General features: G+C 40.1%; 2 protein-coding genes across 2 annotated transcripts in view; one reads left to right on the forward strand and one right to left on the reverse strand.

The window, feature by feature from the left end:
* The window catches only part of stum (stum, mechanosensory transduction mediator homolog), a 21,241-nt gene extending 1,424 nt beyond the window's left edge, over positions 1 to 19,817 (forward strand). Inside the window, exons 2-4 of the mRNA XM_069714355.1 lie at positions 10,951 to 11,133; positions 13,540 to 13,548; positions 15,207 to 19,817. Coding sequence (XP_069570456.1) covers positions 10,951 to 11,133; positions 13,540 to 13,548; positions 15,207 to 15,241 — 227 coding nt within the window. The 3' untranslated portion in view covers positions 15,242 to 19,817. The remainder of the gene's footprint in view (positions 1 to 10,950; positions 11,134 to 13,539; positions 13,549 to 15,206) is intronic.
* On the reverse strand, positions 4,691 to 5,726 carry LOC138630194 (C-C motif chemokine 4-like). Its single transcript, XM_069714356.1, has 3 exons — positions 5,523 to 5,726; positions 5,045 to 5,156; positions 4,691 to 4,793 (listed from the first exon to the last, which is right to left on the reverse strand). Exons 1-3 carry the CDS (start codon positions 5,602 to 5,604, stop codon positions 4,745 to 4,747), a joined length of 243 nt encoding a protein of 80 aa, XP_069570457.1. The 5' UTR covers positions 5,605 to 5,726; the 3' UTR covers positions 4,691 to 4,744.
* Positions 19,818 to 21,040: the final 1,223 nt, after the last annotated feature.

Below are 21,040 nucleotides of genomic sequence, written 5' to 3' on the forward strand. Positions count from 1 at the left end.
CACTTTACATGATGCATTTAAAGCTCGTTCATTGTAACAAACAGATCTTAGACAGTATTCAGCTTCTTGTTGTGAACACAGCTGTAACTGCTGAGGCTCCTCTGACAGGTGAAGCTGTGGCTGGACCAAGTTACTGTTCGGACTTTGGCTGCTGCTGTGGTTCACTCTACAATGATACTAACATGTCCAGCTGTGACTATTTAAATCTGCGGTGCTTCTATGAAAGGATGTGTTACAACCAATGTGCAGCCATGGCTACAGCCACACTGACAGATGTGCCATCTCAAGGCTGCTGTCATAACGGGAGCTACAGTGTGTATCAGCAGCGGTCAGAGAGAGAGAGCTGGTGATGTAAAAGTATTGCGAGGTAATGTAAAGCGTAGTACAGTAACTTGTCCTCAATAAAAGCATCCTGCAGATTAATGTACTGCTTTCTTTTGGAGAGACTTCTTGATCGAAGGATTTGTTTAAGTTTAGGTTCACAAATCATATAACTGTGCCTGTTGAGCAGTACTGTACCAGCATATTTAATTCTCACTTCAAAGTAATATTTAATGAGTTGATCCATACTGGGGCACTGCACTGGGAGCAACTGAGCAGAAATAGAAGAGTGTCTCAGAAGGAATGGGAGAAAAAAAATCATTGTGATGTAACACAAAATATGTTGCAAAGTAACTTAAAAGTAGTCCCAAAAAAAAACCTCACTGTGACCCATCGAGGGCTCTGTACTGACCTACAAAATTATGATGGAAAAATATCATATTAAAAAAAAAAAGAAAAAAAAAAAGGGACAACTAAAACAAACTGTACACGACTGCATAGACGCTCAGTCTGCCTGCATGCGTTTGTATATTTGTGACTGCATCAATGTGTGAGAAGAGTTGACAGACCATTCACACCTTGTGTTAAAATAAGAGTGTCAGTGTGTAAATACACGCAGCCTCACTGCCAGGTGTTAATGCACACAGTGCATGTGGTGTCTGAGTGTCATCACTGCAGGTAGAAATGGGTTAGAAAATCTGCAACAGGTGTCATCATTACGGACAGCGACATCATCACTGTGGGCGGGGTCATCATTGCAGCAGGTAGAAACATTACCGCTGTGGGCAGACTCAAGATGCGTCATTATCATGGTTACAGACCTCGACACTGTCCGTGAACGGCAGAATGAGATCTTTATGAGCTTGTCATGACAAACTGGGGATCATACTGCAGTGGATGATCCACACTGTAGCAAAGCTGCAGGTTTATTAGATGACAACTCCCCAACTATTCACTGGGTTCGTTGGGAGTTGCCTCACAATAAGGAGGTGAAACATAAAAATACATGTAAATACATTCAGGATCAGCTGGCACATTTCACAGACACAGATTGCAATTTATTTCAATACTCATTTACTGTCTGTTTTTCTGCGTATATCTAAGAAACACCTGTTTAACAGGTTACAAAAGGCAGGCTCGGAGGAACCGAATGTTCGGAGGAACCGAATATTTGCTGGATAACGCCACCATGTGGCCACTAAATATAAATAAATAAATGTAAAGTACATTTCATCTTCGGGGTCTAATGAATAAATAACTGATTGATTACACATTTTAATAACTTGAATATTCCATGTTGTTTTTGTGACACTCAACAAATTCTTGTTGGGTTTTCCAGTTTAACAAAACAATTATCACACTAGACACAATTCAATGATACATACAGGTGGTGCTAAAGCAAAATTATGAATTTGAGCGGCCACAACTCAGTAGTGCTGCGTCTGACAGTTTAAACTATGGAAAATTCCCCCGTGTATAAAGCCTCAACAATTCTCTGAAAATCGATCTGACTGTGTCACTGTGTATTTTGAAGCAGATCATTTTATATCGTAAGAACATCTGGTAACTGTTGATACAAACACACACAGCATGCCACATCAGTGTCATTGATGGGTTGATTACTCACTTTTTACACAACAAAGCCCACCAAGCCAGACTGACATAACACAACGAACAGTGTACCGTATCCACGGTCACCAACCCCCCCCCCCCCCCCCCCCCCCCCCCCCCCCCCCCCCCCCCCCCCCCCCCCCCCCCCCCCCCCCCCTACTGACATTAATGTTGCGACGTACGTAAGTGCATAAAGACACATTAAAATCAGGTTCAGTGCGCACACAAAAGCAGACTTTCACAGCCCGTCATTCACTAATGTAGATTCGCTCAGTGGTGCAGTTCAAGAGCAGCACGACATACAATAAAAACATGAAGAGGTGATTATTTCAGGAGAAGAGTAAAGTGAAGATTGTGTGTGAAAGACAAGATTGTGTGAAAAGAAGAACAGAAAAATAAATACAGAGCACAACTGAAAATAAATAATCCTCTGTGAGCGAATTATGAGACTGGTGTCTTGACTCCATCATTAAATAACCTCGGGTGTGTCCTCTCCATCCCTCGCCTCTGATTTATTGGGCATAACTCCCTGGAGGGTTCTTCTGTGTATGTCCTTTTCCCTCATCTCTTTCTCCGTTCTATTTCTCTTCTGAAGAATGGTTTAATATCCCAAATCTTTTCTCATATTCATTCATTTACTTGTACTCACATTCAACAGTATATTTGCGGCAGCCTTTCTACAGTAAGTGTTGAATTACTGACTGCTTGAAAATGTCCCAAACATTAAAACAGGGTCAGCAAACACCTTGACCAGTTGTCCCCCTCTTTGACTGGAACATTGCCACAAAATTTGTCCCCCACATGTACAAAAAGGATCAAGGCAACACTTCTCCTAAAAGTGTGTGTGTGTGTGTGTGTGTGTGTGTGTGTGTGTGTGTGTGTGTGTGTGTGTGTGTGTGTGTGTGTGTGTGTGTGTGTGTGTGTGTGTGTGTGTGTGTGTGTGTGTAGGTTTGTCTGAATGCCTTGACATTTCATTGAATAGCCGTGACTAGTTGCCATGACAACGCTGACTGAAATGAACACAATGCATGTAGGAGGGCGCATGTGTGTGTCAATGCCGTTTTGGCTCTAATTGACTGAGATTGAAAACAGCATCTTGTTCTATTCAACCTGCAGCCAAAATAAAATATAGAAATGTGAAATTTGAATTTGGACAAGAGCCAGAGCTGAACAATGTGATATGCAGACACTCGTGCACACATGTGTAACAGATGAGCAAAGTCCCTTCAGGACATTTGGTGAAAAAGCACCTGCTAATGTAAGATCACAGCGTAAAACAGTCTGTTTGCCTGGAAACGTTCACAGAAGCTTAAATATCCTCTCCAGATATGTTTAAACATATAAAAAAAAAATTGTGTCTGATGGTTAGGGCGCCTTGCAGACATGGTCCACGAAACTCTTTTCAAATGTGACAAAATCTGCCTAATAGAGAGCAGAAAGAAGTCCCAGGGAGCTGAATCTGGTGAGTAGGGCGGTGGGGAGCGACGCTGTAATGTTAAGGGCGATAAACATCTGTGTTTTTAATGTGTGGAGAGATCACGCGTTGAACCAAAGCTCCATTGCAGCGCAGTTCAGGTCGTTTGTGCCGAATGTTTTCCGTCAGACGCCTCAGGATGTCGCAGGAGAACTCAGTGTTAACAATCTGACTGAATGAATCAACAGTGCACAACACAGCGAATGTTAAAGATAAACAGCTGGTTGCGCTTCTAACCTGATGCGCCTTCTTTGGTCTTGGACAACGACGTTTTTCAAATTTTATTGCCATCTTATTCCTTCATTGCTCTTCTGAAGCACTTTGAGGCCCTTCGTTGCAGATTTCCCAGGTTTCCTGCTCGATGCTCGTGTCCAGGGTAAAATCGCAATGCGCAAACACACTGCTTCTCACTAAAACTTGTCTAACACAAACATGTTGATCAAGTGACGCAATTTGAAAAACGTACTCATGAAAGTTATTGCTTCCCTCTGCTGCATGCGCATTACTGCACGTGCCACATACACCATCTCAGAACTATTTTATCACACTTTTATTACACATACACTCGTCTATTGTCAGTCGGTGTATTTCTGACAGTTCAGGTCATACATTTCACAGATTAAAGATTTTCAGGTATTTTTTCCTTATATTGGAAAAATAGATACATTTTATGAATCCAAAACCAACTAGCAGGTTTGAAGCTAATCAGTATTAGAGGTCGGATTTTTTCCTAAGTAAGCCTCCACTGCTACAGCTCGACAAATTCAACATTAATCCTGCCTGACATGTTGCCTTCGATCGTCCCTGCGCTGTAACAAACACTGAGTAAAAATCTATTGGTGAGTGTCACGCAAGCTGTTAGCCGGTGCAGTGTGAACTGATGAAAGAGCTGACAACTTGTAAATAATTACTTATTGTGAAGGAAACTGAAGCTCTCAAGTAGTGATGTTACAATATTTGCCATCAGAGGATTGTAAAGTGTAAAGCGCTGACACAGAGAACTAACGCGAATGTATGATTTAGCCTTCAGTGCGAGTGTGTGGGAGAGGTCATGTGTGTGTGTGTGTGTGTGTGTGTGTGTGTGTGTGTGTGTGTGTGTGTGTGTGTGTGTGTGTGTGTGTGTGTGTGTGTGTGTGTGTGTGTAATATAGAAAAATTTGTGAATACAAATAGAAAAAGCTGTGAAGTTAAATCACCACACCACCTGTTCTGCTCAGCTCAAGCTTTTAGGTGCTGTGGTAGTTGACTGGATACTGGGTCAGTCCGATACTTTGGAGGTGGCGATGTTCACTTGCTCAGCCTGTAACTTTTCCTTGGCCTCGATGATGCTCTGGACCCACTACATGGACGGGTCGACACAGAGTTTATTTCCATTCTTCATCGTAAAACTAAAACAGAGACAATTGTATTATTGTATGGTGTCCGGTTTTGTTTCTGTTAGTTTTTATATTTGACAATTGAATGCTGAGAGTTTATTTCTGATTATTTGTTTTACATGACTGTACAAAATAATCTTATCTTTGTTCTCAGCATTGTGTATGAGTAAAATTTTAACCCTATTGGACCAATAAATTTGATTCTGTTGTTGATCTTGAACTTGTGGACAGAAGTCCAATAGCAAGAGAGCTGAAACACTTACAGCACACCTTCCATCGAACACATCTTGTCTGTGTAATCGAAGTCCACCACTTTGTTCTTGTCCAGGCGATGGGAGATGAACTTAAAGCAGCAGTCTTCTGGGCCAAAGCCATCTGAAACCATGATGGAGACAGAAGTGTTCATACAAAGAGACATAAACTGGCATTCAACACACACTCATTGTTTTTCCCGTTACACCTTTGGAGAGCATGCAAATATATCATGAGACCTTCAGTGCAGTAAAGTGCTGAAGAGGATCTCAGTTTGGTTTGATTCCGATTCAAGTAAGAAGAACACACATAAATCAAATTTTTCCTTTTTTGCTTTAAGCCTAATCTCTTTTCATTTTGTGCCACTGTATTATTGATTACATGTACCTTTTATCAGAAATGATAACACTGAACTGATATTAACAAATTCTGAAAGGAAGAGGAGAAGTTTGCCCAATATGAAACGTAAGTGGTATTCAGTCAGCTTACTTTGAGATGCCAGGACAGTGAGAGCAGAGAAAAGCAAGATGCAGGTCACCAGAATGACAGGGTTCTTCATCATAGTCATCATCGTGTTTGCTTCTGTTGTCTCTCAGGTCTGGGTGCACGTCCAACTGGTTGTTGGTTGTCTTTCTGTCTGTCTGCTCTTCTCACAGCCCCTCAGTTATTACACTGTGTGTGTGTGTGTGTGTGTGTGTGCGCGCGCGCGCATGTGAGTTTGATGGTATGTGATACTGGAGATACTGCCCCAGCTTACACTTATGCTGACATTGGGCCTCTGGATGTTTGTGTGTACACATTCTCCAGAGTCAAATTAGCGATGTTCCTCTCTCAACCCATTTGGTCTCTTTTTTTCTTGTCTAAGGGAAATCCATCTTACAGAATGTGATTACTGCCTTCAGGGCAGAGATTTCACTTTCAAATTTAGTTACTAGAGGCATTAATCCTTGTAACACTCTGTTTTTATTACATTTCCAGGCATTCAGTGTGTCTGAAACCTGCCACAACAAATTGAAATATGCTCCTCCCGGTAAATCCCAAAAGGTCTAACTTACTTGTCGTGTGTTGTTAGTTGGCTAGTTTAAGCTATCCAGTGGCAGTTGGAGGGTTTGCGAAGGACAGGACTAATTGGAGCTACAAGCACTCACCAGCTGGCTGTTGCTGCCACTGGTCACTAGTTTCCTCGAAACTAAAGATCGTCTGTTGATGTATCATTTTCTACATCTACCCGTGTTAAATAAAGAAGATGCATGGATGTCGAGCAAACACCAGGTGCCGTGTCGGGCTGCAGAGCATGACCTGTATCTGTAAATCATCTGCCAGCTCAGCCAAAGGAAACTCCCTCCTGCTTGTGCTAACACAGAAGCCGGGGAAAGCCTGAAGAACATCTTGAAGTGGATTGAAAACAGGTGGTGAGAAACTTTGGAGTGGATGGAGTGGCTTTTAGAGGATTTGGAGTTTTTTTTAAAACATCTTTGACTGAGCTGTGCTGCAAAAGAAATGCTACACAATGTATCTGATTACTTTTCCTCTACTTTTTCCAAGTAGCTTTACAGAAGACTTTCTTGTTCTTCCTCTTTTTTATCTCTTTCCTTTTTGTCTGCTTCTCTTTCCGTCGCTGACACTCTTACACTCCGTCATTAACCTCCCACACGACCAGTGGGTGCTTTGTGGAGTTCTGTGTAATTATAGTATTTAGTCTGGCTAATATCTATGTACGCACACATAGACACACACATGCACACACTCACAATGTCCCACACTGACATACACAAAGGATCCAAGAGCTTTTCACACACTGAGGATTGTTAGAGAAGATTTCTCTGGCAAAATTCATTCAAAGTTTTTTTTTTTTATTGCAGCAAAAAACTGGCGAGCACATGTATTTGCTCATTTTTTTTTATTCAACTGCTGACACTAATACACAGAAACCTATTTTAATAGCTGGCTTTGTTCTGATCAATTGTATGCAGTCTGAGATTACTTGTGAGAGCTCAGCGTTTTTAGAGCTTTGGCCTCTTTGATATCGCCTGCAAAACAGAATTAATCTTACATGAAGAAAAGAGTACATGTAGTTGTTTTGGATATTTCCACCAACATGTCTGAAGTTATATCACAAGAAGAAGAATAACTCTATGAGACTAAAATTACAATATGAGGGCAATCAAAAAGTTCAAAGATTGTGCGTGCTGTGCTCGAACACAATGCTCCAATCAGGGAGAAACTAAGTAAGTAAAGATTATTTGTATAGCATTTTCACAGATATAAAAATCATAAAGTGCTTCACAATAAAAAAAAAAAAAAGAAAACAGCCCGCAAGCAGCATGATTTTGAACGGTTAAAAACACAATTAAAATCACAACCACAGTTAAAATAGCTTAATGAGTAAGTATTACAAGTTTCATTGTCTAATTAACATCTGCACCATGTTAATGAAGTTATCCTAACCCTTGGAATACTTACTCAGTGCTCTGAGCACATCACCGCGCTGCTCACCGTTCACGCGCAACAGGAACAGTCTTGGAACTTTTTGATCCACCCTTGTACTTGATTTATCGATTTGAAATTAAATACACTTTATAAATAATTTTATAACAGACAGCTATTTTAACAAACACATAGCTCAGCATATACTGCATTTTTGGACTTAAATAACTCAAAATGAATGATAATACTGCTATGTATCAGTGACTGTGACGCATGTGAGTGGTAACTAATTGAGACGACAGAAGTTGGAAGTCACACAGAAAAAGTGAAAGTAAACAGACCATGTAGATCCGGTTTTGTATGGCAAAACTCAGATGGAAGTGCTGCGTAACCATTTAGCTACCAGCTTGCTGTCAATCACGGCTCATGTCTGGAGGTGGGCAGCTCCGCCAACAGCCAGAGCATCTGCTGGTGGGTGTGACCTCTGCGACCCCAAGATATCTCCGACTGATCAGACCATGTCTGCTCTGGGTGAAATCTCATTTTAGCCTGCTGTTGCTCTTTCTATGAGCAGCTTTGAAATGAGCAACCGGTAAAAGGAAATCGAAATACCTCATCCATCTCTCCTTTTCTATGGCTTTTTTTTCCTGGGGCTTCTTATTTGTGCTTAATTCTAAGTTTGACTTTTTTGAAACCATTCCAGATAAGGATAAGGCCAGTGTAGGCCCTGTGAAAGTAAATATTATGATGTTCATTCAGACGTTACGGGACAAACTGAGTATATCTGGGCCTCTATAGAAAGATTTATCATGTCAGAACTCTGTGTTTAGTCTGTCTGCAAGTTCATAGTCAATCAAAAAGAAGGATGCTGTATGGAAATAGCAAAGTAGACAGAAAGGAAAACAGAGAAATAAAGCGGTAAGAAGCTAACTTATACATGGGTCGGCTTTTGCCTCTCCTTTCTCCAGACATACAAGATGCAGCTGCCCTTCTCCACCCCTCCCCCCCCCCTGCCGTCCCTCCTCCCTAACTCCCCCCCACCTGCATCATTTTTTGCTCTATTATTTGAATTCCTCCAATGTGACACGAAATGGAGCTAGCAGAAAGGGACGGGCCAAGGCCATAGTGCACACAAAGCCCCAGGCATTTCTTTCTTGTGTCACATTCAGTATTCAGCTCAGTATTTTAAAAAAGGTTATAAAAACAAAATAAAAAAAGCCAGACATCCAAACATCAGCCGATTGCCTGAATAATTTATGATTTTGTAAAATTGAAAACATTTCTTTAACTTGATGACTTTATAACAACTGATGAAATGCAGAATCCAATCTGGTCTGTTTATATAGTTTTAATGCTAAAGATGCTGAATGTAAATTCCTGTCACACAAAGGCTTAAAATTAAAACAATATATCAACGTGCAAGTGTCACTGTCAATATAAAATAAAATCTGCAAGATCCGCTCCATAAGGTTAAATTATTTACAGGTCAGGCATACAATGTTACATCGTTATTATATTAGATCCTAATAGGTTAAGCTATATTATTTATATTTTTCAAGATTCTGTACCCAGCTGCAAATCCACCTAAGATAACGGTGCACTGAGGGTAAATGAACGTCTGCGCAATGATTTAATGCTGTATTTATGAATGTAGTGCAGTTTGTTTTCAGTTCAAATCTTCATATTTTAGGTGGTCTTTGTTTTCTGAAATCACTGACTGGAATTAGAGAGCAAGCAGATTTACAGTAGTGACGTTATATTTAAAAATAAAATTCACAAGTCGTGCAAAAATGCAATTAAAATCCCAGTGGTCAATAATCTTGAGAAATGGCTTTTGAAATGGAACAGTGAATGTTGTGGGAGGCTTCTGGCCGCAGTACCAGCATAGTCCAAGTCCCATTTACAACTACAGCACATATAGTATGGATGTCAAACACTGCTGCAGTTCAGTTGAAATAGTGTAAAATAAAGAAAACACTGTAAGCTGGTAAACTGATGGCTGAGTATCTGAATATTGCATTGATCAAGTGAGGCAGACATACAGAGACTGACAGTCATATTTTAAATGTATTCTACTCCTGAAGAGGGGTTGTCATGGAAACCTTGATTAATGAAATAATCAGATTTGTTACTCGTGCTCCTGTGTGTGACACGTGCACACAAAAACAGGTCCAGGTCTTTAGATAGCAGGATAAGGAAGGGAATTGGGTTTCATTCAGGCAGACAAAGATTCTCCCCAAGGATCATCCTGTTTCAGCTCAGTATCAGTGGGTATGAGCAACAGTGGATTAACATGTATGTCACTTGAGGTAATGACTCTCTCACTCAACGACGCCGAGTGGACGATGTGAAGTGACACTATCAACAATGTCTGGCTGTGACTGACTGTAATTCTTTTACTACAAACATAGATGTCAGATATCCTTTTTTCCAGCCACTCCTGCTTCTGTTCCAGAGACTGTACATAAAGTGGACGTAGCTTCCGGGTCTGAAAAGCAAAGCCATTGGCGGAAGTGCAAAACCACCAAGAGCCGCTAGGAGCTGGCTCCAAAAAGCCTTCGACTTAGTGGATGTTAGACTCCCATTCAACTTCTCCATTGAAATACAAAGTCAATAAAAAATTTTATACACATCATAATGGTGTCATTCACTAAAGTCACTGCTTAGTTTTCTGTTGGTCCATCTGAAAATAATTCATATATATTAGATGCAGGTCCTCAAAGAAATGTATTTTTAGCGGGTGGGTCTGGTTTGATTGACAGGCTTGTGGTCCAGTAAGGTTTCCTCTATAGGTGAGCAGGCATAGTGTCCTTGGGTTACCAATCAGATTGAGTCCGATCCACACAAGCTCCTCACCAGCTCTTCCAAATATGGTCACTTACGGTTCCAAAAAAACAAGATGGCAAAGGTCAAAATGACAAACTCGAGGCTTCAGAACAGCAGTTTACAAACCAGAGGGGGACATCACGGTTGGTTGCCGTGTGATGTGAACAAATACAGCGGAGGGCGAAACAAATTAAACTAACAAAATGTTGTGAACTCTGGTTTCTCCTCTAGCAAAAACACAAGGTTGCTGTTTCTGTGTTCAGAGGGTGAATAGTTTTGATGATACAGTACTTTGGTTTATGACCAAAAACTGATGACATTTCCATCAGTCATTGTGTTTAGTGCCAAATAATAAATGTTAGTCTGCTATTATGCTGATTGTGAACACACTCGTCAATACCTGCAAAACCTTAACATGTTATTATTTAGCTCAAAGCAACCGCTGTGCGATGCTCTCATCAGAGGTGAGCACATCTCTTCTGGTTTATTTCACTGCAAAATCTGGAGTGCGCTGTTTGGTATATTTCACCGAAGACTAACTGGAGAGTGGAAAAGTCCAAACTTTGAAGTCTTTCATCACGTTGGACTATAAACATCGGCGGCGTGCCACATCAGGACTGTAAGAAACTTTTTACAATAAACAGTGTTTTTTTTTTTCCCGCAGGTACCTTCATCTCAGCGTTCACGGTGCTGTGTGGAGCTCGCAGTGACCTGATCTCAGAGCGAGGTGTCTGCTGTGTGTTCTGGCTCAACGTGGCAGCGGCCCTCATCCAGATACTGACAGCTGTTATCATGGTTGGATGGATCATGAGCATCTTCTGGGGAATGGACATGGTCATCTTGGCAAGTCAGTAGCTGTCTATCTGCGTTTATCATTCTTCTGTTTTTATTGTATTTTGGTCTTGTCTTTCTTTTGTTTGTCCGTTTCACATGTGACCATGACATTGGTGGCAAAGTTCAGAGTTCATTCAAACGTATGACATTTTTTTACAGCATGGAAATCTAATGACAATGTTTACATTACGTTTAAGGTTCATATTAGTGTCATGCAAAGGTTAAAAATAGTGTTACAAACATAAACTGTATATAAAAGTGGACATAGCTTCCGGCTCTGAAAAATGAGGCCGATGGGGAAGTGCCTTAAGATGCAATACCAACGAGTGCCACTAGAGGTTGGCTCCAAAAGCCTTTGGATCCATCGACTCCCATTCAACGTCTCTCATGAAATTCAAAGTCAATAACTTTTTTCCACAATTTATTTAAGTGTTTCTAGCTAAAGTCGCTTATTAGTTTTCTGGCAGTCCATCTGAAAATAATCCTGTCATTAATTAGAAAATAAGCCTCAAAAAGCTGAGGGGGTGTCTGTTTGATTGACAGGTCTGTGGTGCAGTCAGGTTACGGCCATCTTTGGCGGGACGTAGTATCGTCGGGTTTCCAATCAAATCATGTCAGCTCTCCCGCTCCACTCCCCCCCAGCTCGTCCAAATATGGTCATTTCTGGCTCCAAACCGCTCTGAAGTAGCACGATGGCAACGGCTGACATGCCAACTCGAGGCCTCTTACGGCCGTTCACAAATCAAAGGATGACGTCACGTGGTTGCAGCTTGGTAACAATGTACTTTTCTTTTTATTTCTATTGGAGTAAGGTGAAATTATTTAGCCTTTTAACAAATTACACAACACCCAGTATTTATGACAATTTTTAAAGCTTTACATATTCAGTAGGAACCAGTGGGCTCAGGCTTTGGAAACCGGAAAACATTTAGAGACTAACTTGTTGTTTGATTCTCATCAAAAATATACGATAACACAAGCGCAATCCTTTATGGTTTGTGTGGCAAAAAGATGTGGTAACTTCTGGATGACACAAATTTGTTTAGTGGTCGTCAAATTTTGAAGATACAAGAAAGAAAGAAAAAAGCTGAGGTATGTGAAGGAACAGCGATGGAAAGGCTGGGTCATTTTACCGCCTTCTCCATCAGAAAATAGTGCCATCTCCTCGGGCGCTGATGCATGAACAAGTGCCGACACACACACACACACACACACACACACACACACACACACACACACACACACACACACACACACACACACACACACACACACACACACACACACACACACACACACACACACACAGAGAAAGAGTCACCATTCTCTCATGGCAGCCTTTGAATTACCACAGCCCGGTCTCTTTTCTGTGTGTGCCGATGTGAGGTAATTGCTGCCCGCGTGTGCAATCAAAGTGTGTTGGTGCGTGCACGCCTGCAAGGCTGTGTGTGTTTGTTGAGCGTGAGATACAGTAATTGTGTGCGTGGGAGTGAGCAGCCCTCCTGGTGTTTTTTGTTCACTGCTCCCCATTGTTTCTCAGGCCTCTGGGCACGCGTCTTCATCAACTGTTGCTGCAAAAATCCATACTCCCATTAGCTGGAGCACCACATTGGGATATTTACATTAAATAAGATAATCATTATCCTGTCAGCAGCAAATGATTCTCGAACTGAAATCATGCACTATGTACCCCTATAATTATATATATAAATAAATATATTTTGTTGTTGTTGCATATTTATGCTTTTCTTGTTTTGTCTTTTATTTGCACACCGTGGGACTGTGAGAAACGGTTTTTCCATCCATTTGTATGTCTGTATGTCATATGGTGGATTGACATTAAAGAAGTCGAAGTTGAAATACAAGATAAATTATTATTCAACTACTCATCACCAAAACACAAATCTTGGTAACTTTGGAGTTTAAAGTTCATACTCACCTCCGTCTTCCTTCATGTAACGAATCACTGAAAATATGGTATCAGTGTTCTCTCTCTCTAAAAAGCGTGTATTTCAGGTGATCAATGAATTTTTTTCTCCCCATAACTCACAACAAACAACTCCCTCCACCCTTTCTTTCTCCATCTACCTAATGATTGTTGTATTATCTCCCTCCAACTGATCGCCTTCCATCTGCCTCTTTCTCTCCCCCTCTCCCTCCCTCCCTCCTTCTCCCATCAATCCAGCAGACCAGGGTTGTGTTACTCTAATTGTGCTCATTTGATCATGTAATGGATCTGTATTAAAAGTCAGGTCAGAAGATATTGGAATGTGTTTTTTCACTGCTTGAGAGTTAAAAAAAAAATTGCCTTGTAAAACATTAATGAAGTCAACTTCACACAGAAAAACCTTTTGAAACAAATGATCACTAATTGTCTTTTATCTCTTCTCTCCCACTCCGCTCTCCTTCGTCGGGAAAGTTTCCGATGGTAGGTGTTTCTTATTTCCTTCACTAACTTTCAACAGTGCCTCAATGAGGTGATAAGATTGTGGAGTGATGAAGAAGCATGTCGCAGAATAGTAAGCTTTACTAACTTTAACATAGATACGAGGTGCAATCAAAAAGTTTAGAGACGGTTCCTTTTGCAGACGAGCGTAGGGCACTGATACACAGTGAGCAGGTGAAGCTATAACTTTAGAGAGTACATATTCCAAGGTACGTCGCTTGATCAACATCAGAACAGAGTTACACTCATTTTTGTGGTCAAGAGCACTTTTGTTATTTCAGCATTGACCTGAAATTTTGTGTCAAATTCAGGACATCAGCAACAGACCCTTGAAATGCTTCAGAAAGATCACAGCAATGAAGCAATGAGCCGAGCGCGGCGTTTTGAGTGATAAAACGTAACTGTGCAACTAAAGGCATGCTGCATTCGGCACAAACGACCTGAGCTGTAGTGAAGTGGCACACCGTGGCAACACGTTCGCCAAAGCTCGTTAAAATGGCACAACTTTCACACCCGCCAACAACACAATTGTAGCTCCCCACCACCTTTACTTGGTGGATTTGACTCCTTGTGACTGCTTTCAGTTCCTCAAAATGAAGTTCAAGTTCAAGGGTTGCCTTAGGCGCAATTGCATATGTTCCTTGACGCACTTATTGAACATGACACTTGTGGAGCGTTCCAAGTGAGGCAGGACCGTTGGGAGTGGTGTATCACTGCAGATGGGGACTACTTTGATATATTTAAATCAAATATGTTATTTTGGTTGTTGTAGGCACAGTTTCTCAACTATCTGATCACACCTTGTATTTAGTAAGCTAAAACTAACCACATTTCCCAGGCTTACAGATACTCAAAAAAAAAAAAAATTGTTATTCAGAACTTTCTCATGATCTTCCATGTGTGCCGTGCAGAAAGAACAAAGTATGTTTGATATTCTCACAAAGCCACCAAACTGCAAGTGTTCAAACTGTGAAGTTCATTCTGGACCTCGGAAATAGCAGTTTGAAAACTATCCTGACTCGAGGTCCAGCTATTGTGGTTTAATTGTATCACATGGTCCTCATTAGTGGACCGAATTGTCATGGAGACAGATCTATTGACATACTGGTTCAGTATCATCCACAGCGTGTTTAGGATTTCTTGTTCGTGGCTTAAAAATAATGAATCAAATTTAAACTTTGACGTTGGAATTGTTATTTTGATCTCCACCACAAAAGGTATTGCCACTCCCCACATGTTGACTTATTAGTAAGTGATGTTTCTTATCCATCACAGATATATATAAAGCCATAATACAATCCAGACTGGTATTGTTTGCCACTTTCGGGAAGCTGAGGAAATCGTTAAACCTGCAGTCAGTACTTGATCAATATTTGCTCCTAATGCCTTACCCTGGCTGCTTTTTGAGTGTTGCCAACTTTTCTGCTTTTAATTTGCTCAATTAAAATGAAGTAGTGAGTGAAATGACAATTATTGTCAAAAGGGCAAATACATTTTTTTTCCAATTGCATGTAGCATTTACAAAATCCTCTTAATTAGAGCCATGAGAGCCGGATAATGATGCTTAGAACTGTTATTTCAACAAGCAGTTAGAGATCTTTTGCTTTTCCTCTCCTTATGCACGTACCTTCCTCCTTCAGGCTGTAGAGACCAGGGTGTTCCTCAAGACGTCTGAGAGAAGTCGCTCTTGTGCTGGCTGATGGATCACACGGACAGTCTGACCTCTTTCGCCTTCCCTGAAGTCTTTACCTGCTGACAACACAGAGAGGCAGATACACGGCGACAATGAATGACTCGCAGGTAATCAAGCGACTGCGCTACATGCCAATCTTCAATTGCTCGCTGCTGATTGGTCAACACCAGGCAGCATTTACTGTATATTTACAACTTAAAGGAACAGGACAGGAAAAAGTGACTTAAACTGGACAGACACAAGAAAAACAACGGATAAGAAGAACAGCGTGTTTGTGTTTTGTTGAGTGATTCTAACGGTGAATTCTGTCTTTTGAAATGTTTTATTTGATTTATTTGCCAAAAAGGATACAACTGTAAAAACGTGTAACTTGTTTCCTATTTGCGAGTAAAAACAATTAATTTGCATGATTTATTATACATTCAAATTTTGGTTTCTGTATTTTTGGCTTGGATATATTAACACAATCCAGTTGATATAAAAAAAAAAAAATTTAAAAAAAAAAATTCTGCTGTTGCATAAAATGTTGCTGCAATGGGTGTGTTTAGCTCAATTCTCTCAACAGCCTCCAGTTTGCTGTCGGGGCCTTTCTATTGCATTTTACTGACACCATATTGCTTCTCTAAAAACATGCAATATATCTCTTTTTATTTTAATGTTTCCATGTGTTCCATCTCCTCCATACTGTCAGTAAAAGCACTGTTAATGAGTACATGAACAGTCAGCACTGTCACCACAAAATCACTGAAATCAGTGATTGTTTGAGAGACGACCGTGGAACAAACATGTCTTCTTTTGGAGCATGTGATGATCAATCCTTATTGCGCTCAAACTTGATATTCAATATAGTCAGTTTGAGTGAAAACTTGATCAAAACAGACTAATTTGAAACCAATCGATTAGTTTATCGCTAATGTAGCTATAATGTAATAAATGTTCTGTTTTGTTCTAAAGTTAAGCACCTGCAGTGGTCGTATAAATGATGATGTCTAGTATATACTGTGAGTTTTCCCCTGTTGATGATCGGATACAACAGCAGACTCTTCCCGTTTACGGCCACGAGTCGCAAACTATGTTTACTGTTGCCATGACGATGAAGGTTGCATAACTTTAAGGAACTAAAAACTTTTATGCACAACAAGGTTCAATCGATCATCCGAACCCAAACCATTATCCCCACCCCCTCACCCTCCCACCCTACAATACACACACTGGTGGTCCCATTATACGTGATATTGTACAGTCACGAGGCTGTGTTAAAAATGACTCATCCTCCCTAATAATTATCTAATTAAAATTTTAATGTGTAAATAAGTGCGAGAAGGATATTACATATTATTCAAGCTTTGGACCTAATGAATTGGTCTCAAATTATGCATTGCTCTCACTATTTGACACACGAGTCTTTCACATTATAGTGAAGACAGTTACAGTAGCATTATTCAGGCTCGTGACTGAGCTCCCATGTTTAAACAGATAATTTATAAACTCATTTACATTTATTGATAAAAAGTTCACTGGAAGTTAACAACTCCCATGAGCAGCTTTAAATTCCATTTAAGATATTTATGTTAAAGCAGAAAAATGAATTTACTGTTTTGTGTCACAACCAGCCATATGCAAGTGTGCATATTGTCACCTGTGGGTGTGTGATTTCAATGTCATTCATTAAAACAAAACATTGTTTCACCCAAAACACCCAAGAACAATACAGTGCAAAAGTCCATCAAAAAAATGCCTGAGAAAATATTTTAAACGAGTAATAAAAACAGTTACTGTAAAAGATAAATAGCCCATAAAGTACATTTATGATTGTATGATAAATAGTGTGTAATATTAGAGATGGAGACCAGAGAATATGGCCACAGTTCAACTAAAGGGTTCTTTGGCTAAAGTGAGGACAAATTCCATAAACAATTCTACCATGTAAGTAACTCAGAAGGTTGCCTTCAAATTGTTGATCCAAGCACAGCCTTTCTCTTTTCCCATGATACCCCAGCAGCTTTCCCATGCACTGCATCATTGGCTTATTTCCATGAAAGATATCCAGCCTGAAACAAAAAACCTCAAACTATTTAGCTTTAGCTAATGGAAAGTAGTGCACTACATCAAAATCACTGCAAGTGTGTTTTGCAGGAAAGAAGTGCTTAACTCAACTGCTACTGAAAATAACACTGAATGGACTCCAACAACAGAAAAGTGCCACTTTCAATACAGTTTATACAGAAATGCAGATTATATTCAGGATAAGATTAGTTGTGCCTCTACAGAAATAAAACTTCATGTGCATAATTCACGCTGTGAGTTCAGCCTCCGCTTAATTTGATTTTCTACTGATGTTGAACCACTTTGACTTTTTTTTTATTAGGGCCCGAGCACCGAAGGTGCGAAAGCCCGATTGTTATTTGTAAAATTGTTATTCTTTTTTATCCTGAAAGTTTCAATGCATTTTTGGAGGCTTTATCATATTCAAAGAGGCGAAAAATTTTGTATTTTAGTGGAGTTGCGAGTGGGTGTGGCCAAATGGCGCCCCCCTACACAGATGCCCCAGCGGCAACATTTACGTACATGCACGAAAATCGGTGGACATGTGTATCACACCTAGACGTACAAAAAAGTTACATTGCACCATTACGTCAACTCAACAGTAAGTCCGCCATTTTTGATTTAGTCGCCATTTTTGGCAATTCACACATTGTACTTTAACGAACTCCTACAGATTTTGTCGGACTGAGTTGAAATTGAGTCTGTGCCCTCTTAACATGTTTGGAATTAAAAGTTATCAAAAATAATACGTTTTCGTCGATCGGTGTGCCCGTGGCGTGGCGGCCAAAAAGTGACCCAAAAGTCAAAGTAAAAAAAAATGACAATTTATTTTTAAGTCATGACAAAGTGGGGGATCAAACCTCAAACCTTCTAATTGAGAGGTAACAGTGCTAACCACTGCACCATCTATTTCCCCAGGAGGTAGACAGCATTGTGACAAATCTTTGGCTCCCTGCAACATATAACTCCACCGTCCACAAATACTCATTCAAATGCGACCAAAATTGCCACAGAAATTCTTTGGATAGTAGATATACATGTTTTCAAGAGGGTCTGCAATGATATTAAATATCTTCCTGTAATGTGTAGTGTATGCAAACTTTTTCAATTTCTCCAAACGTTTCAACTTCACTAAAAGTTGAATCGACGCAGAGCTGAAAACGACCTCATGAAGACACGGGTTTGAGCCCTGCCAAGGTAACACACATGATTCATGGTTCACGGAGGGCGAGTCCCCCTGAGGACATGGTTCACGGAGGGCGAGTCCCTCTAAGGCGAGTCCCTCTAAGGGTAAGCCACACGGTTCACAGAGTGCACACGGTTTCAGGTTTGCGCTGCACATGCAGTCATACTGATACCAAACTAAAAGTCAACAACAATACAAAAACCCTAATATAAAATATTGAATACAAAATAATAACCCATTAGTATGACTTTTTTTTTTTTCATATTTCAGATGACATGCTGTAGTATGACGCAGTGGTGCAGTGGTTAGAGCAGTTGCCTCAATGAGAAGTAACTGGGTTTGATCCCCACTTGAGGCATACGACAGTTCAGAAAAAGGTCATACTCCAAAAAGTGATAAAAAAAAAAATAAGAAGTCATTTTTGTATATAGAATAGCCAGGGTGATGAGGCTAAGTTTGATGTTTCGCCGTGACACAGGAAGTTGACGTTCAAGGTCAAACAATGCACCAAAACTCACGAAACTTTGCACATGCGTCAGGCACCAACTTTCATGAGTTTTTGAAGATGTTAAAGCCGCCGAAAAAAGGCAATTATTTTTTTTTTGAGAAGAATAAGGAACGAGATCGAGAAAAAAATTTAAACTGTAAACGGGCATATGCGGACCCTCGCATGCTGCACGTCGGGGAGCCGGCAGCCCCCGACCCGCTGGAGCATATCACTGCTTGCAGTTTTAATTTGATCTTGTAGTTTTTAACTATTGTCATGACTTTAGCTAAATGCCTTTTCAATGACATTACTGTATTATGGATTAGAAAACCCAAGTTTTTTTATGTTTCAACTGTATACATGTTGTTCAGTGTTTGTGTGTGAGAATAAACAATGCTGATTATAATGATGTTTATAATGCTGATGATATCTTATACTTACAACTGATTAAAGTTCTCCCATATGTATTTTTGTAAGAGTGGTGCTGGAGTTTCTTTACTTTGTTTAGGTTTATATTCAGTTTATGGATGCAGATCAGAAATAAGTGCTATTTGGACACTGATAATCAGCTTGTTAGTTTCTACTCGTATATGTTTCAGCGGGAATATTAAGTTGTACTGTTTTGTTGTGCTAGCATTTTGATTGTAGAACAGTGTACAGTATTTTCTTTCTTTCTGCATATCTGTATCAGATGACTGTAGAGTAACACTGTCTGCACACACACAAACGGACTAACTGAACTATTTTAAGATTGTAGCTTAATTCTGTGGCTTTGCAGCTCTGGTTCAAGGTAACTGATAATCTTGCCATTAAAAGTCAATTTCGTCCAAATTACTGCATTTTTGTGACTGAATTGTGCATTTTTTTCATTTAAAGTGATTCAGTATTTGCCTTAATTATTAGGTACAACAATTTCTTCTGTAAATCTAGAATGTATTCCAATGATGTGCTGCTTTAGTAACTGAATAACCTGTGAACGTCTTGGTTATTCACCCTGAATCCTACTTGAAGGACCGAGAATACGTTGTGTCTGTAGCTAATTACACATCAGAGCGGACTAAAATTACATGTGGTGTTCCACAAGATTAATTTCTGGGACCTCTTCTGTTCAACATCTACATGCTTCCGCTGGCTCAGATTATGGAAAGAAACAAAGTGTGTTATCATAATTATGCAGACGACACACAAATCTACATAACTATATCGCCAGGGAACTATAATCCCATACAAGGGTTGGGTAAATGCATTGAACAAATCAACAACTGGATGTGCCAAAATTTTCTTCAATTAAACAAAGATAAAACGGAAGTAATTATTTTTGGTGCCAAGGAAGAACGATTGAAAGTCAGCGCTCAGCTTCAATCACTGATGTTACAAACCACAAACCAAGCCAGAAATCTAGGTGTTGTTATGGATTCAGACCTCAATCTGAACAGCCATATCAAGACAATTACAAAATCAGCCTACTATCGCCTGAAGAATATATCAAAGATTAGAAGACTTATGTCTCAAAAAGATTTGGAAAAACTTGCCCATGCATTCATCTTCAGTAGACTCCACTATTGTAACGGTGTGTTCAAAGGTCTCTCTAAAAAGTCAATCAGAACGCTGCAGCTGATTCAGAACAACGCTGCAGCTCGAGTCCTCACTAAGACCAAGAAACTTAGTCCTCACTAAGACCAAGAAACACTCCAGTTCTGGAGTGATGTGATCCAGTTCTGAAGTCTTTACACTGACTTCCTGTCCAACAAAGAATTGACTTTAAAATCCTGCTGTTGGTTTTAAAGCACTGAATGGTTTAGGGCCAAAATACATTTCTAATTTGCTGCGACCTTATGAACCATCCCGACCCCTCAGGTCGTCTGGGACAAGTCTCCTTTCTGTTCCCAGAGTCAGAACTAAACATGGAGAAGCAGCATTCAGTTTTTAATGCTCAGCATATCTGGAACAAACTCCCAGAAAGCTGCAGGTCTGCTGAGACTCTCAGCTGCTTCAAATCAAGATTGAAGACTTTTCTGTTTGCTGCTGCCTTTCATTGAACCAGATTCAAGGATGTTGATTA

The sequence above is a fragment of the Brachyistius frenatus genome, unplaced genomic scaffold (genome assembly GCF_029030835.1).
Source record: "Brachyistius frenatus isolate BFR_SWC_R1_liver_20210118 unplaced genomic scaffold, ASM2903083v1 Contig_130, whole genome shotgun sequence".
Classification (NCBI taxonomy): domain Eukaryota; kingdom Metazoa; phylum Chordata; class Actinopteri; family Embiotocidae; genus Brachyistius; species Brachyistius frenatus.

Excerpts from the sequence above, each read along its gene's own strand:
- LOC138630194 (XM_069714356.1), bottom strand. The coding sequence starts at position 5,604 with ATGATGACTATGATGAAGAACCCTGTCATTCTGGTGACCTGCATCTTG. Across the intron at positions 5,157-5,522 it reads CACTGTCCTGGCATCTCAAA|ATGGCTTTGGCCCAGAAGAC; the intron begins GTAAGCTGACTG and ends TCATGGTTTCAG. Across the intron at positions 4,794-5,044 it reads TGTTCGATGGAAGGTGTGCT|TTTTACGATGAAGAATGGAA; the intron begins GTAAGTGTTTCA and ends TCTCTGTTTTAG.